Source organism: Thunnus maccoyii, chromosome 13 (genome assembly GCF_910596095.1).
Source record: "Thunnus maccoyii chromosome 13, fThuMac1.1, whole genome shotgun sequence".
NCBI classification, from domain to species: Eukaryota; Metazoa; Chordata; class Actinopteri; order Scombriformes; family Scombridae; genus Thunnus; species Thunnus maccoyii.
This window is the reverse complement of record NC_056545.1, coordinates 13678374-13696949: the sequence shown is the minus strand read 5'-3', so window position 1 is coordinate 13696949 and position 18576 is coordinate 13678374. Positions and strand designations below refer to the sequence as shown.

At 39.5% G+C, this 18576-nt stretch overlaps 2 protein-coding genes across 6 annotated transcripts in view; one reads left to right on the top strand and one right to left on the bottom strand.

Annotated features, from left to right (window-relative positions):
* Positions 1-10179, bottom strand: part of LOC121909809 (rho GTPase-activating protein 26-like) — a 116217-nt gene extending 106038 nt beyond the window's left edge. The window contains exons 1-3 of one of the 2 annotated variants that reach the window (XM_042430535.1): positions 10096-10179; positions 6128-6211; positions 5394-5688 (exon numbers count right to left, since the gene is read on the bottom strand). In XM_042430535.1, coding sequence (XP_042286469.1) covers positions 5394-5547 — 154 coding nt within the window. In that variant the 5' untranslated portion in view covers positions 5548-5688; positions 6128-6211; positions 10096-10179. The other variant, XM_042430534.1, reaches the window with a different exon arrangement.
* A 3149-nt stretch (positions 10180-13328) lies between these two features.
* Positions 13329-17725, top strand: LOC121910242 (putative fibroblast growth factor 1). 4 transcript variants are annotated; one of them, XM_042431361.1, is made up of 4 exons: positions 13329-13671; positions 15254-15470; positions 15920-16023; positions 16473-17725. In XM_042431361.1, exons 1-4 carry the CDS (start codon positions 13630-13632, stop codon positions 16656-16658), a joined length of 549 nt encoding a protein of 182 aa, XP_042287295.1. In that variant the 5' UTR covers positions 13329-13629; the 3' UTR covers positions 16659-17725. The 4 variants fall into 4 exon arrangements, with proteins under 4 accessions (XP_042287295.1, XP_042287296.1, XP_042287297.1 ...); XM_042431362.1 differs by lacking the exon at positions 13329-13671 and adding an exon at positions 14040-14187; XM_042431363.1 differs by lacking the exon at positions 13329-13671 and adding an exon at positions 14040-14195.
* The last annotated feature ends 851 nt before the right edge of the window (positions 17726-18576 follow it).

Sequence of the window (18576 nt, the reverse complement as noted above, 5' to 3'; positions counted from 1 at the left end):
GAGAGAAGAAGATTGAGAGAGAGAGAGAGACACGGATTGCAACAGTGCATGGTCAGTTTCAGGGAATTCCCACTTCTCTTTCTGTGGGACACTTACACACACACCCTCTGTTAGGGTAATGGCTTGCTTGAAGGGTTGCTAGGGGCAGTTAAAGGTTCAATTTGAAGTCAGAGTAAACGCCTGAAAACTAGGCCATAATCAAGATGGCGCTAATGGGTGGAGGGCTGTTTTTAACCAGTCACAGGCCGCACGCCACACGGCGCACGATTTGTGTGCTTTTAGGGTCAAGCTTTTGATATATGTACTGTACTTAAAGCTATTTTTGGGACAACTAGCTTTTCAGATTTACTATGTTATTTTCAAACAGAAGTGGTTCCTAGAGAGTAATTTTAGTTTTGGAGCTATGTTTATAAAAGTTTAGGTATCAACTATTTCTCCAATGGGCCAACGTCTACAGGCATTGTTTTATTGGCTCGATCTGCTCTGTCCATCATGACCAATATAGAGTGCTAAAATGGTCTTTGAAATTTTACTGTTCAGTCTGGGCGTTTTTGTCCAAATTAAACCAGACAGACTTCCTCTTCAGGCAACAGCTATCTATAAATCAAGACTATTTTAAATAAGTTAACTTTGAGTTTTCCTGCTTAAATAAACCCTTGAATAATTCCTTTAATTCTACAATATTTTACTTTTTAACTACGTGATCAATTATCAAAACACTTGCTGTCAATCAACTAAAAGAGTAATCGACTGATCATTGTAGCTCTTAATAATATATAGGAGTCATTTAATACATGTATGTAATATGTATGTACATCCTTTTCTCCTTCTTTGTCTTTATCTGTTTCTTATCGCTGTATCTGCATCCTGATATGTTAATACATCTGGTAGCATCATCTCATCAGCTTGTTGAAGGTTAGGATACATACACTCTCAGATTACACACTGTAGGCCACATACGCAGCGCACACAGAGGTCGCTCAGTCTCATCTCATAAATACTTGTTAAGGAATGTACTATATCCGTATTTAGAGCATATATGCGCAAACGTGCGTAAGATTACACATGCACATGGAGCCAACACTAACAGGAGACTCCGCTGCACCCTGAGCTGCCTCCTCTCATGTTTCATGCTTCAAGGCCCTAAAAACACAATTTAATGGTTGAGGAAAATGATCGATCGCTATGACAGAATGATAATGTCATGCTTTTACTGTGACACGTGTGTGGCTGTATGTGTGTGCGTGTGTGTGTGTGTAACTGTGCATGACAATGTGATTATTATTCTATGTGTTTATGGCGAGATGACTCTCAGACTGACACATTACTAAGTTGAGGAAGCAGCGCTGTCAGTATGATGACCTCATTGTGAAAAACTCACCATGACAGCTGAGCCATGGGACTCTAAAACAGGACCACACGTTGTATTTGTATAGTTACAGGTTGTACTGTAGGATTGTTTTATTACTGCGATCATGAACTGTGCTATTGATCATCTGCGTAAATGATCTACTGATTGAGAGACTACCACTGGAGTTGTTGGGAGTTTTTTAAGCTGACAGTGGTATTTTTGGACTGCACTGATAACAGATGTTTTGTACCAAACATTCACTGTTTTTAAATGTTTCCTTTTACATGTCTAAAGGTCAAAAAATTACAAAAATTCTGTGTTTTACCCAGAATTCATTATTCAGTTGAGTCAAAAAGCAGCTATGACACAATATTATATATATTATAATTAATATATAATACATATATAGTATGTATATATAAAAAGGTCTACAGTAGCACTCAGACGTTGTGAATAGACGATGTGCTAAGCGAAGTGGCTTGAACTTAAAGTAACTCAGACGCTCTTCACACTTTCAGCTGAAAACACAATCACTGTGTGTCGGTGCCACATAAACTGTCTAAACACGGTGACTTGTTTCCCTCACCGCAGCAGTGAATGCTCAGCTAGTAATAAAGGTTTCTTTGGCTGACTGAGCCATGTCATGTTAGAGGTGGAGCAGGGAACCAAACATTACTACTGGCTCCATAATAACAAACTAGATCTGCCCTTAAATGACATCTGGCTAACACACTTTTAGACTCACACACATTTGTGTCTGTGTGTGTGTATATGTGTGCGTGTACAAAGTTTGTGTGTGTCACATAACTGCATATTCAAGGGAGACTTTGTGGTTTTTAAAATCTATATCGAAACGGCTTTTGTGTGCGTGTGCACACGCATTTGTCTGGTTGTGTGCAAGCATGTCTAGATGTTTGCATAAACCATTGACACCCACAAACAGGATAGAGGTGCTATAATTGGCGATGGTGGTTAGAGTCTCGCTATGTGAAATATATGAAATGACACAAATGAGAAAAAGTACCTCTTGACATGTCAAAACTACTGATTCACTCACATAAGAGGAGAAGGAGGGGGAAGCAAAAAACATCCATTACCTCATATCATTCATCGGCTGATAACGGTTTATAACATATTTACTGTATCAGTAAATATGTTTTCAGATATGCAAAATTGTTTCATTTGTATTTTTATTTACAGATAATATTTAAATAATTGTCATCTTTACTTTTTCTGTTATATTTCCTGTTACTTTCATCTGATTGATGAACATTATACGCAGCACAATAGATGCAGTCTGTGCATTTTACCTCCGCGCTTTCTGCACTTGGCAACATTAATTATTTAAAGGAACCAACATCAACGACAAACAGCTTCACACTGACTGCACCCCAGATGAATCCATAACATAACATACAGACCAAATCTTGAGTTTTTTTCTGGAAATTTCTGGAAATTCAATGGATTCAAGTGTTTAAAGATAAAATGAGGATATATGGGAATGTTTGTTTTTGGTAGAAAATTAAATTTAAATTGAAATTAACCTGATAAATCAACATACTACAACGTGTTGATGCAAAAATCCTGTAAATCCAGTGTTGCCATAAAGCAGTCCAACTTATTGAATTAAAACAATGCAATGGCCTAAAACACTCACAGAAAAAGCTATATCTATATCATCAACAAGTCATCATAAGATATTATTTGTAAGAAGAAGAATATGTGAAATCAAATCAAATCATCATATCACCCTATACAGGCCGTGTACACTGAACTGTACTGATAAACCCAGACAGGACGGAGACATAATGACGGGCTTCAATCCACAGTGGCACTGTTAGGATCTGAGTAACATGGCACATGGTGGTTGTAAATGTTTCGCTCTCTCCTTCTGTGGTAGCATACATGTAGTCATTACAACAAAAACACATGTGAAAGCTGTCAGGAGACTTTGGGCAACCTCCTCCAGCAGCAATTAGCAACTTTAAAAAAAAAAAAAAAAAAAATCCCAGGACAGACCTGACAGGAAAGACGTGTCACAACTCACTGAGTCTCGTCTCATGTACCAGCAAAAGCCCGTACTACTGTGTAGCACAGGTATAAAAAGATTAACTAGGAAAATGTGCTGACTTGCTCTTTCTAGGCAGCACCCTGTTACAATAGCACAGAACAAGCAAATGACTCTCTCTCTCTCTCTCTCATCCCAACCTCAGCGAATCAGACCATGCTGTTTGATTTCTAGATCTCGCCAATGGACAAAAACAGATGTGTCTTTATAGCAACACATCAGCTGACAGAGCTTTGTGGTGACAGAGAACAGAGCTAGTTTGTTTTTAAAAAAAAAAAAAAAAAAAGGTACAGTCGATGACACGGGGGTGGAAAGTTCAGGTTAACTGGTAGCCTGGTCTGTCCTGGACCTCCCACGATTTTTCTTCTTTTCGTTTCTAGACCAGTGTGAATAATAATATACTACCTACCAAAACACAAGAGCATCAACAGTATCAGGAGTGTCCATGCATGTACCATGTTGCATCATGCAAAGTAAACACAAATTTAACCCACAAGTTGAAACAGCAGCCGATCCTGTAGCTACGGAAATGAAAAGACTTGCAGTAAATAGGCTTTCAATGCTGGTGACACAATTTCTTCTGTCTATTTTTGAGCCAAAACAATGAAAAAAGACGTAATGCTTGACAGGTTGAAGACATAAGAAAATAGATCCATATTCAACTTGACAATAAACATGTAGCAAAACACACTGAATCACTTTCATCTTGTGAGAGGATACTGACTAGCTGATATGAAATATCTTATAGGCTTATAGATAAGATTGGACATTGGGTCTATCCCTAATCAATAGAACTTGTGATACTTGGAGGCGTGGCCGCTGTAGAAAGTGTCATTAATATTCTCACAGCAATATCTGACAAAAGATTTCAGAGTACATTCATCAGATAAATATGAGAATAACATGACTGTTATATGTTTTAGTTTGTTTTTGTGTGGTTAAGTTTAGTTAAAATGATCTTGGATGATGTGAGTTGAAGTTATTTTATCTTAAGTTAGCCTTTATTCTTCTGGTGTTATGGTTTTTAAGTCATGGTGCACATAGTGTAATATAACAAGAACAACCCAGACTGAGTTGACAAGATCGCCATATTTTGCACATCACATTAGAATATTGGATTTGTTTTTACACACATTTTCCAAGAGTGAAGAATGAACGTAACGCAAGCAGCAAACCCGGACATGAAATACAACTTCAGAGAAATAAATCCAGTCCTCTCATGGATTCAGGTGGAGGTCAGATTCTTCCTGAACCTTAACAACAGCAAAGGCTCACCTAACTTAAACCATCTCAAGTCTTATTGTACCTAAATATATCAATTTTTATATTCAATTTTGATGTTTATGATTAAACTAAGTCTTCCCATTACCCTGGTACCCAGCCGCCCAGCTTTTCATTCATACTGTATTTATCAAATAACAAAAAAAACTGGTTTTCCACATTCTGACTCACCTCATAAACAGTCAGGAGGGAAAAACAAGCTACTCCCTCGTGTGTTTTATAACAACTATTTTACAGGATGAACTTTAGTAGTCAAAAACCTTTATCAACATTAAACGACATCGCAGCCTTTGACGCACTCGTGCACATACCAGCACTCATCGGTGTGAGTGAATGCCATCTAAATGCCTCCTAATGTAGGCTGAGGAGAACAAATGTGCTGACAGCTCCAGAGGACACTGTGCACCGCTCCACTCAAATTCACCCAACTTGCCTCTTCACCTCTGTTATGTGCCTTATCAGTGGCGCACAGAGTGTCAAGCAAGAGTGTCAGGTTTTCATATGATTTCAGTGTAAATGAGATAAGACCTCCAGAGCAGTTGAGATGTCCCTTTCTCTTTGACACACACACACACACCTGGAGGCATCTCAACTTTTTTCTGTAACCCATTCCCAGTCCATAATATGGGCAGTATGTATGAATGTCAGTGAGTTAATAGTGCAAACAGACTCATTTCTCTCACACACACTTACTTTTCAAAGCCTGGATCAGCGCCTTGCCGTCTTTAATCAGCTCCTTGATGAACTTATTGGTCTTGTCCAGCTCCAGTTCGTGGGACTTGAGTCTCTCCCTAAACTGCGGGCTGTCCAGGTAGCAGTCACTGAACTCTAGGGCAGGAAGTCCCATCTTCTTCTTCTTCTTCTTCTTTTTAAACACAACCTGGACCACCCGGCAAAAAGCTCCGAGCAGGAGACGGAGGAGCAAGAGGAGAAGGAGGAGGAGAGAAATCCTTGACGTGAGGTACTACTGCTGCTGCTGCTGCTGCTGCTGGAAATGATGGAAAATCCAATTACAACATATAAACAACCCGGCGGAGATGTATCCAACAGAAAGGACTACCTAGCTACATAACCTTCTTTTTTTTAGGTAAACATTCAAGTTGACACAAGCAGGACTGTTCCTATTTCTTTCAGAATAGCAGCAGCAGCATCCAATTCAATGAAATAAAAAGTCACAGCAGACTAGCAGGAGTGTTGGCGGGGTTTTAAAGAAAAGTGTCCACTTGCTCAGGTGAACCGGTGCTGCATTCCTCTCGACCAAGTCATTCTGGACCGGACAGAGTCAGACAGAGGCGAGGAAGGTGGTGCAAAAAAAAACAAAAACAAAACTAGGCTCGTAAATGCGGTATCTTCCCTGGGCGGTTTTAAATGCACTGCTTTCTCCCCTGCCCTGCTCAGCTCAGCGCCGCAGACCGTAATCAACCTACCCCAACACGGATAATCCCCTGATTGACGTCTCTCTCGGCCAATGAAGAGGCCGGATTGAAGAGCTGACCGTTCGGGGCGGTGAGCTGCTCAAGAACAGAGATGAGAAAAAACAGATGAGGTCTCACTCTGGTGTCGTTTATGCAAACGCTTAAGACTGCATAAAAACTATAGATAATAAAAATAAATGTGACAGGAGAGTAAAGGAAGCCACAGGCTTTTACAACGGACCTCCATTCAATTTAGTGAGAAAAACAAACAAACAAATAACAAAAAAGGAAAAAGATATAAGCTAACATAATTATGGAAAATACAACAAAAAATAAATGACAACAAAAAGCACAAAAATGGACAGAAAAACTAAACAATCAATAGACAATAATCCAATGAAAACAAAGAAATATATGAGAAACGATACAAGGAAAAAGAAGAAAAGAATGGACATCAAGTCTATCTCTTTCAGGGCTGAAAAGGTCAAAAAGGGTCAACTAAGCCTGTCTCATTTCAAAGATTCCTCCAAATGAGAAATATAATGTCTACAGCCACACTAGCTGCTCTGTGAGGCTGTATGTTGGCACAACGGTGCTTTGAGTGACAAACATGCATTCAGGTTCACCATTTTAATTTAGCCTGTTAGCATGCTAACATCTGCTAAGTAGTACTAAACACAAAGTACAATTGAGGTTGATGGGAACATCATTAGCTTTAGATATTTGGTCATGCCAGTAGGTTGGGCATATTGAAATTTTGACCTTATGATGGTGCTTGATCAAAAGTCCGGGGCAGGCCTACACCAGAGTAATTAGAACTGATCTTTTAAGGATCTTGAATACCTGCAGCAAATTTTATGGAAATCCACCCAATAGTTCTCAACATATTTCAGTCTGATCCACACATGTCAACCTTATGATGGCGCTATAGAGGAAATGTCAGGTGATCACCAAAATCAATGGTATTCATCCTCTGAGGACCGTGAATGTGCAAATTGGATAATTCACCCGATCTGCATGAAGCAAAGTGGTGGACAGACTGACATAACCATCCATGTCACTAGCAAAAGAGGTCCCCAGTGAGATTTGAGCCAGATTCATGGTTTAAATCGGACTGAGAACCATTGTACTGTAGCACTGTAAACCTCAGTATCATGAAACAATTGCCCACTTAGCACTAAATTTATCACTTTGATGTCGGACGTTCAGGTCAATTTGCTGGTAATAAACATTTCTGACTTGATAAGTTTCCCTGGACTGCCTGAATGCACAATTAACTTGGTTCAGGCAAGATCTGTTTTCATTTGCCTCAATCCAACCGGTCAAGGCAGACGGCCGCCCACCTAGAGCCCGGTTCTGCTTGAGGTTTCTTCCCGTTAAAGGGGAGTTTTCCCTTGCCACTGTCGCCAAGTGCTTGCTCATGGAGGAATTGTTGGGTCTCTGTAAATTAAAGAGTACGATGTTGACCTGCTCTATATGAAAAGTGCCCTGAGATAACTTTTGTTATGGTTTGGCACTATAGAAATAAAACTGAATTGAACTGAAATTGAATTTGGGAAAGAGGAGGACCATTCATGGGCTGAGGATGTTACAATCAACATTTACCCTGTTGTATATGCATGTACACCAAGATAAAGTGGAAGCTGAGCTAAATCAGCTGTGAACAAACTAGGTCACAAATATGTGAATAAGAGTGTGTTCTTGGGGTTGGAGCTCATGTGGAACAAGCAAAAAAATTGCACACATCTGTCAATCAAGCAAACATGGACCCAGTTAAAGCAGTTAATATCATCTTGATGAATTTTGCCACAGAATAAAAAGGTTGAAAGTAACTAAAGCCTCTAAGTTATGAAACACTTGAAGTCAGTTAGTTGTAGCAGTGCATAAGGACAGAATAGAGTGCATGTTAATACAGAATTCATGCCAGCAAGTACGGTCAAATGTATGTTGAGTATTACATCTTCACGAGTATAGACAATCTTTGCCGGTAGCGGGCTGGGAGTGTGGTTGGTGGGAGCAGATGCTGATGTCATTTCAACCAGAGCGGGGAATTTCTGCTGAGGATATCTGCGTTGGATTAAAGCCTCCACTACTCTCTGTCGCCCTCTGTTGGCACAATGCTACACTGCAACAGATTTTTTTATTTTATTTAGTCAACATTTAAGTGACTTTTTGTACTTGCAAATTGTTGTGATTGATATTTTTTGATTGATAATTGTTGGTCATTTTAATTTAAAGTCTAATTGTGTGAAACTGGACCTGTTTTTATTATTAGAGCAGATTCAGAAGGCCTAAATTGTATTGATCATATATTGCACTGACTGATTTTAGTCACTGCCGCTGCTGTCTCGCCATTAAAGCTGATGACACATTTGGGTGATTTGTTAACATCGCATGCATGTCATTGGCACATGTACAGTTTGTGTTTGCGGTCTTTCTCTGAAAACAGTTCAGATTTAGATCTGACACTTCCTCTGCCAAACCAGAACACAGCGCCTGGTCGCTTGCTCATTTCTCCATCTGCCACAGTGTGGTGTACAGAGATAGCCATTTACAGGAAGTTGTAGCTGTTGTTTGTGTATGTTGTCTAAGATATGAGAGGCTAGTTCAAGAACCAGAATTAACCAGTTTATTGTCAAGTACATATGGGAAACAGACTGTTGCATGATTTACCGCCCTGAGCTTTAACTTTGGCTCCTATTTTAAATGAAAACACACTTTTAAAAAGGTGAAAGTTGGTCTGATAGCACTAAAATAAAACAATATGACGTTTTAAAGAATAGCAGCCTAAATCAAATTGTTCAGACCATAATTTTATCATGTTATATCTGAAACAGAACACATGTTGTCATTTGACATGCTGGAAGAATGTAATATGTGCATGGAAAACATGCTCTTTTTTCCCCATAAGCCATCTTGACTCAAAATGCCAATCTGTTTTACTACAAAATACATGTCAACAACTCATGTTCAGCCATCACACACAATTAGTCTCGGTATGAGCTCATGCTCTGTAGTTGATTTATGTTGAAGAAACTGTCTCCAATCCTAAAACAAGTCCGTAGTGAGGCCTGTGTTCAGACATACAGCGCTTTTATTCACCCCCCTTGGATGTTTCCACTTTTTGCAGTGTTACAACCTGGAATTCAGATTGATTTTATTGGTCTTTTTTACCATTTTGATTAACACAGAGTGCATAATGCTTTGAAGGTGCAAAATACTATGAGACCCCCCCCCCACACACCAACCACCAACCAACCACCCCTGAGTCAATACTTGGTAGAACTACCTTTCACTTCAATTACAGCGGCAAGTCTTTTGGGGTATGTCTCTACCAGCTTTGCACATCTACAGACTGCAATTTTTGCCCATTCTTCTTGGCAGAATAGCTCATGCTCAATCAGATTGGATGGAGACTGTCTGAACAGCAATTTTCAAGTCTCTCCACAGTTTCTCATTGGATTGAGGTCTAGGCTTTAACTGGGCCATTCAAAGACATTAACATTCTTTGCCTTAAACCATTCCAGTGTAGTTCTGGCTGTAGGGTCATTGTCTTGCTGGAAGGTGAACCTCTGCCCCAGTCTCAAGTCTCTTGCAGACTGAAACACATTCTCTTCAAGAACTGCCCTGTATTTGGCTCCATCCATCTTGCCCTTAATCCTGACCAGTTTCCCAGTACCTGCTGATGAAAAACATCCCCACAGCATGATGCTGCCACCACCGTGTTTCACTGTGGGGATGGTGTGCTCATGGTGATGTGAAGTGTTGGGTAGTTTGTTGAGTCGCTTCTTCCACATGTTTGCTGTGCCTCCCACATGGCTTGTGGCAAACTGCAAACAGGATTTCTTATGGCCTTGTTTCAGCATTGGCTTTCTTCTTGTCACTCTTCCATAAAGGCCAGATTTGTGGAGTGCACAACTAATAGTTGTCCCGTGGACAGATTGTCCCAACTGATCTGTGGATCATTTCTCCAGAGTTACCATTGGACTTGGAGTGGATGGCCCTCTCTTGGTAGATTTGCTGTTGTACCATATTCATTCCATGTTCTAATGATGGATTTAATGGTGCTCCATGAGATATTCAAAGCTTGGGATATTTTTTTATAAGCTAACCCTGCTTTGTACAGCTTTATCCCTGACATGTTTGGTGAGCTCCTTGGTCTACACGATGCTGTTTGTTTAGTAATGTTCTCAAACATACTCTGAGGCCTTCAAGGAACAGGTGTATTTATATTGAGATTAAATTACACACAGGTGGACTCTATTTAACTAATTATGTGACTTCTGAAAGCAATTGGTTGCACCTGATCTCAGTTAGGGGTTTCACAGCAAAGGGAGTGAATAGATATGTACCCAACACTTTTCAGATTATTATTTGTAAATAATTTTGAAAATCCAATAAAATCCATTTTAACTTGCTGTTGTAACTTGACAAAATGTGGGAAAGTCCAGGGGGGAGGAGGGGATTAGTGTTAGTGAATTATTTCATGATAAAAGTGCTGTTCTTCTAAAGTGACTTCCCTGTAAATGAGGCTGAGTTAAAAAAGAATTTACATTCATTTTAGTGTGATTGAATAAAGACGGTGGCTTTAATCAATATCACTGGTAAGATGCTTTATGGCTATCAAGTTTAATTATATTTCCTTGCCCTTCTCTGATTTCATACTCTGCATCGTTTCCCAGGGAAGCTTCCTGTTGAGAACACAGTAACATAATTATCTACTTAACAGCTAAAAATATCTGTTTGCACATTAGCATTTCCTCTATAGATACATGAAACAAATGCCAGATGGCAAGATCCTTTACATCTTCAGCATCCCTCTCGAGTTTCACCTTAACTCACCTTATAATTAGAAAGAGACTGTGTATCCATTATTACATCAAATGGAGCAAAAACATACTCATACAGTCCATCATTTTTGACTAGAATCTAATATATAGATAGATATGTAAACAACTGCTGGTAGTCTGGTGTGGTTCAAGAGGTTTCATTTCACTCAGACAAGGTGCCTCATAGTCTTAACTTATCCTTAAAAAGACACATCTATCCATTGCTAGACCATATTTATTTTTAGTAGACCATGATTATTAAAGCTGCTATAATTAGTATTTCACTATGAACAGTGTATCATATCACGTATGTGAAAGGGGTCGCTCGTGATGATGAACCCACAAAGAATTATCACCAGTCTGAAGTAGTTCCACTGAGCATTTTAGAGTCTTTTCAGATCAATGTTTTGATTTTAAAACCTGCAACTTTACGGTTTTGCTTCACTCTAACTGCTATTATCTGCATTGTTTTTAGTAGCAGCAGACAAAACTCAACTCCAAATGTTACTCCATATCTGCCAGAACTGTAACAGCTAACATTATTGCCATATCATCTTTATAAGGTTGTAATATGCCATATGAATATTGAACCATGTTTCTCTTGTTGTAGTCATTCCTATTGTTCATACTGGCCATTAGAGGATCCCTCCATAATGCACTTTCAATGTATGTGATGGGGGACAAAATCCACAGCCCTCTTTCTATGCAAAAAGATATACAGAAGATTATTTGAGGCCAATATGAGGCTTCAGTTGTCCCAAGTAGTCAAATCAAGTCAATATCTGTCAAAGTTACAATCTCTTTAGTGCCAAATCCCCTCTTTCTGTTACTCTCGTTTGACTGTGCAGCAAAACAGGAAAACACTGACCGAGAGGGAGTTTTTTTACTAAAAAGACTGTAACTGTGAAAGATATCGACTATATTTGACTAACTCAGACCTCTAAAGCCTCATGTTAACTTCAGATAAACTTTTAAATACAATTTTGCTCGAAACCAGGACTGTGGATTTTGTCCCCCATCACTTACATTGGGATGTTTTAATGACCAGTATAAACTGGGGGAATTATTACAGCAAGCAAAACCTCTTTCAGTGTTCATTTGGGCACCTGACTACTGTTTTAAGACAGACTTGAAAAACTGTGATCCTGTCCTTTAATGTAGGCTTAAACATCACCAGTCCTGAAATAAAAAGTCTGAATGTTTGTTTACAGTATTCTCCAAATGTGCTGTTTCACCTGATTAGTGAGTGGGTGTCTCACAGCTCCCCAGTGATGAAAAAGGAACAACAGATCTTTTTCACATATTGTTCAATTTGAACTTTAGCCAACTGAAGTGTGACTTGAGTTGAGTTGAGTTGAGTTGAGTTGAGTTGGGTTGACTTTTGTTTTTGAGAGTTTAGTGAGGTTTTACGCTGTGTTGTACCGCAGTAAGCAGTCACACACATTTTTCATTACGACAGGTGACCTATTCTGCTCTCTATCTCCTGGTAAACAGAGGTAAAGCAGCTTTGCCACGTCCAAAAGACCTGAGAAGCTCAAAGTTCTGAACAGGTGAGAGAAAAGTAGCTCAAGTTCTCCACTTAAAATGACATCAGATTTTTCACAATGAATTCAGCTGTGCCTCTAATCATATACGTGTTTGCTGTCATTCTCCTTTTCTTTCCTCCCTCAAACATTTTGGCAGTGTGTGGCGTCTCTTTTTCACTGCACATTCCCAGCATAGCCTTACAGTATGTCTCGTGATTATTTGACTTAGAAAGGCTGAGTGAGTCCAAAATGCAGATGTGCTGTAAAGTTAAATCATAGAGGGAAGATAATGAAATACCCATCATAAGAAGACAGAGATGAGGCAACCACTACGAATGATTCACTTAGCCTGCACATTACTGCTGCCTATTGTCATGCGAGAAGTGTGAGACAGAAAGTGAAAGTGTACAAATATAGAGATATATATATATAGCTATATATAGCTGAGTGACAGTGTAAAGTAAGTCAGCATTGCTATTTACTCACTCCTGTTGGGATATAGTTACAAAACTGGAATCTGAGTGACACTATATCTTACCCTGACCTCATTCCTCTTATGACTGTACCTTCACTTATTCACTAGTGTATGCACTGAGGACATTTGCTGTATGAATGATGATGTACTGTTAAATTTATTTTTATTTTTGCCATCTCTTAAGTTTGCAGGAACGTGGAGCAAGTCCTGTAAGCATGTAAAGTGCAGAACTCCTGGCATTATGTAAGATTAATTCTGGGAACTGAGGTCACCCTCTTTGTGTCTTTTATAAATGTTTATATTGTGTTGCTCACCAGAGTCTCCAGAAGGACACTGCTATAAGAATGTATCAGCTCTCAGTCAGACAGGCTCATTTCCAGTTTCTGGCTGGATCCCATGGCCTGGACACTTGCGTCACTCTGTCTCAGTCTCCCTCTTTTAGTCTCCCTTTCTCTATTCTCGTGTGGTAATTTTAGTCCTGACGATGGTCTGTTAAAATGAATCCTCTGACGTTTTTAGAAGGGCAGTGAGGTGAGGAGGGGGGGTAGATGGAGTACAAATACGGACATACCCACTAAAGCCTCTGAAGTCCAGTCACTTCTCTGGTGGAGGAAAGACAAGGAAGTTTGGCACAACGAGCCAGTTTCACCAGAACCTCAGTCAAAAAGAAGAAAAGAGGAGGACATGTTGGATCATCTGGGGCACTGTCATGTGACTCTCTCACAGGTAGGTGACTGACTCAATAGAGTAGAAGAGCCTTGTTGTCTGAGTGGGAAACTTGAAAGCTAATAATGACCACTGCTGATTCACTAGTAACACACGCTGACAGGAAAGCGAGTGAAAAATTAAGTTGACTCTGATCTTACTTTCTTTTGAGAGATTAATTTAGATGTTCTGGCTTTTGTGTGTGTGTTTGTACGTGTTCAAAGCCTGGCCTCTGTTCAGCTTTCATGACCTATTTAAAAATGACTTTTAACAGTGCAGCCATTAATCAACAATTTACACTGCTTTAGGCCAAACTTCATCCCCTTCAGTTATCTTTCCCCCCATCCAAACACACACACAGGTTCAATCTCTCCTCCCACGCATCCGCACTGTCTCAGTCACCGGTTGGACTTTTGACGTCATTCCCACCAGCAGCTCTGTCCGAAGGTCCCTACGGACGAGTCTGGCACTAAATAAGCTCTCATATCCCGTAATACAACATTCTTCTCCAGGTCCCGTTCTGAGGGAAAACAGGCTGTGAGTGGGTAGGCCTTAAATTCCTTTTGTGGCTTTGCACTGCTCTGTCCTTCGCTTTCCTTTTCCCTCTCGCTCCCTCTGTTTCTTATGCCTCTCCGAGACATTCCAGATGTGGGCTAGCCTGGTTCTATAGCAGCTATACTCTACCTCTGATGATAACCAACACCAGAGTTGTACCACCACTGACTGGGTCCTTCACAGCTTCCCTGCTCCTTTTCCATTTGACAGGACAGATTTCATGACAGCTACTGCTGCTCTGGGATCTCTACCCACCAGGATATTGAGATTACGCTGACATTGTGGCTTTAAAATGGGCTTGATTGTTTCTTGGATAAGCTTTTGAGGAAGCAGACAGTCCAAGGGGAAGACAGACAGCAGCTCTAGCTGGATTTTGTTTCCTTGAGCGGAAAGATTTTAAGTGTTTGGCTGCTGGAGATTTGTTTGACTCTTAGTAAAATGTAGTCAGCTTAAATCAACTGAATGGAGGGTGTTAATACAAACTGTTTTGCTTCAAACAGTGTGAGGAAAATGGCTTTTGTGTTTCACAAGTGGATTACAATGTGTACTTATGCCTCGTGCTTGTTAGACTATTACTGGCACTTGCAACATTTCCAGGAGGGGGTAAAACCATTACTGCTAATGTTCTCTGTCCTTCGTTATGTCTACGTGTTGTCTAGTTGTTGTCTGGCCTTGTGCTGATTTCAGGTGAAAATTACATCATTGCCATCTGGAAATTATTTTCACAAAAAAAAGAGTCTAAGTGATGTTCAGTCAGGAAACAAGTCCGGTCATGTGGCAGCTTTGGCTGGCATCCATTCAGATCTGAATCCCCGCCTGGTTTTATCTCTTCATAAAAGAGAAAAAAAAAATGAGAGAGCTTTAAAAAGGTTGACACAGAGAAGCAGAGAGGGAGAGAAAGTGATAGAGAGAGGCTGGGGAGGGGAGTATTTCCCGTAATCATATCATGAAGGCGGCGTTGTCCTCCCCTTCCTGCTCTCTCTTGTGTCTCAGACACAGTCCAGGTGACATGATCAGTGAACACATTGGATCTGCTCTGTCATTACAGGCACAGGGACATCACACTGCCTCGTCCAAGCCTCAAACTCTGTGTAGGGTGTCTGAGGGAGAGGTTACCATGCTGCCATTCGGACCTGCGTCTCTGGACCTGTCCAGGCAAGACCACCGGACACTGACCAGACTCTACTGCCAGAACGGAGGATATCACCTCAGGATTTTACCAGACGGGACTGTGAGTGGTGGCAGGCAGGAAAATGACCCATATGGTGAGGAAGAAACTATTTTCTCTTTCCTTTTGATGTTGACTGTTGTTTCTGAATCAGGGGAAAGATAAGGATAAAAGAGATAGAGGAGAGTCTTTTGGCAACAACATTAACTTCCTGCTCATTAAAATGGAAGAATTTTAAAGTTTGATGGCTCATGAGTGAGGAAATTCCCTAATTATTTGAACAAACTATTGAAGTCCTCTTGATAAGATATTTAAAGTTCTGGTAAATGAGCTAAATGATTTGAGTTTGTAATCATAAAGTCCTTAACCCATGTACACAAAGACCTTGATTCCGTGAAAAATGTTGGGCAAATATTTATTTCAGGAGAAAAATGATGGTTACATTGTGTCTAGGGGAGCTTATCTTCCACTTTACCCTTGGAAAGTCTACAAGAAAAAGTCATGCAGCAGTGTTATGTTGAACAGTGTCATGTGTTTGTGTTGCAGACATCCTGAGGTTGAAGGCTGTGAGTGTGGGAGTGGTGGTCATCATCGGTGAGATGACAGGAAGGTACCTGGCCATGAACAAAAATGGACACCTCTATGGATCAGTACGTGTTTACGTTAGTTGTATACAATATGTATCATGAAGAAATGAGACCTTAAGTACTACCAGATCCAATACTTTTAGGAGCCCTTTCTTAAATCACATAATACTTAGTAACTGACGAATAGGTCATTCATTCCTACAATTGTTTCCACACAAGGGAAAATTACAGAGGATTTTTTCTTTTTTTTTGCATAATTCTTTCCAATCACCTATAAATCCCTGTGAGTAATAATTTGTCATTGGGACATATAAACTAAGAGATGAGCAACACAAGCCAGTAAGTAATTACAGGTTTGCAGGTTTGTCATGTCTAGCTTCTGTTATTCAGCACTTGATACGATTTGTTACACTATGCTGTTCTGTTGCTGTGTGAGTATATATAAGACTTGCAATAAAACAAATGTTCTTCTCCTCTTTTCTTTTCTCCTCCCTTTCATTTTCTTGTCTCAGCAAGCACTGAATGATGAGTGTTACTTCCTGGAGAAGTATGAAGAAAACCACTACAATACATATTGCTCTCAGAAGTACAACTGGTATGTTGGGCTGAAAAGGAACGGCCAACCCAAAGCAGGACAAGACACCCATCAGGGGCAGAAGGCCATCTTTTTCCTGCCTAGGCAGGTAGGCAACGTGTAAAGCGAACCAGGAACCACGGACATTGATGTCTTCAAATACACAGTAATAGTGCAATGTTACACTGGGCACCACAGTATCCCATGTAAAGGTCACTTAAAATGTGTACAATAAGCAGGTGAAGCCTGAGGCAAACACATAATGCTGTTTCAAGCTTTAATGATAAAAACCTGAGTATTTTGTTTATTCCTCTTGTATATGGAGGGAATATGTGATCCAGCTCATGTAAGCAGCTTCACAGGGATATGAGCTATAAGCACATGTACACCCTCTCACTGCAGACAAAAAAATGTGTGCGGTACAAGTGCATGTCACTCTTGATAAATGGGTGTTCACTTTGACCAGGGGTATGAAATACCACTGCTGGATACACCATTTTTACACAGAAATAGTTTTACATTTGATCACATCTGGCACAAAGGAAACCAACGCAGCAGAAAAAATTTAAAAAAACAAAAAAATGTTGACCATCTGGTGTTGAATTTAAACTCAAGGAAACAAATTTTTTTCAAGGACTTGACTGTGTCCAAGTATGTCAGCAATGCTGCTCTTCAAACAAATCAAGAGACAAATACAGTATCAGAATTGTCCACTGTTTGATGTCTAAAACATCGAATTGTTTTCACTTTTAGATCAAGGTACAAAACCAATGATATGATCTCAGTGCTTAAATACTTTCTTTTAGAAATAGCTTTCTTATCTACGATTTCCATGACAATAGAGAATAATTATGTTCACAGGTCTGCTGAAAGCCTCGCATTAGAGTTCAGCAGGGTCAACATCTTGGTGACATGAAATTGATCTGAAATACATTTTTTTTGATAGGGAGGAAGACATGAACCAAATATTGACCTTTCTGACCTGGACCAACAAAGTCAAAAATATTTTCAGTAGTATTACTCTTTCATAGCCCAATATGTTTCTGTAAACATATTTCTTCTTTTGCTGAAACACATGTTGCTGTTATAACCTCTTACACAAGGTTAAATTACTATTGTGAATATTTATTTATAATGTTTTATTGCTAATCAAATTAAATTTCACTGAATTGAGATTTTTTTATTATTATATTAATTTACACAAACACATTGAAGTATTAAAAAGGTAATCACCTTTTCACAAAGTAATACATATTGTATTGAGTGTATTTAAATGTATGAAATAAAACTGCATATCCATAAATAAATGAATACTATTTTTGATTATTTTTCTTCCTAAAAATATGCATTTAAGTACATTTTTACTGTTAATACACAATGCACATGTATTGTCTACTGTCCACTGCATCTGTTACTCATCGGCTTGCTGAATGTGTGTGTGTGTGTGTGTGTTTGTGTGTCTGTTTTTTGTATCACATGTGCACATCTGTGTCTTACAGGTGTTTACCAGAGACACATTCCTTCTTACGACACAAGCAGTGGGAAAATAATGTTTGGTCACAAGATGGCAGCATTGCTTTAGGTTCAGGGGTGTTTTCAGTCAGGCTGGGACTGAGGGTGTCAAAAGCGCCAGTGTTTTAGTCTCGGTTTATTATCTTAAGATGTCTCCAAATCCCAGTAAAAATAAATCAGGAATAAAGTAGGTAAATCTAAGAAACCACACAGCTGCCATCTATAGCATGTGTTTAGCCAGCTGTAGGTGCTGTATGCGGGGTTATGACAGAGTGCACATGTATAGTAGGTATTAACAAATCCTCAGTCATTAAGTAAAATAAATGTTGTGTAAATGAAAATAAAATGAATCACCAAAACATTGTACATTGTTTTAGGGAGGAGTAAAATCTCTACCTGAAGTTCATCTGTCAATATTAATCCAGCCATAAAAATATGGAGTAGCTTAATCTATATATACTGTATATATAAATGAACACATGCAGTGTTTGACCCAGTGTTGTCTTAACCCAGGCAACAGTACAAAATAT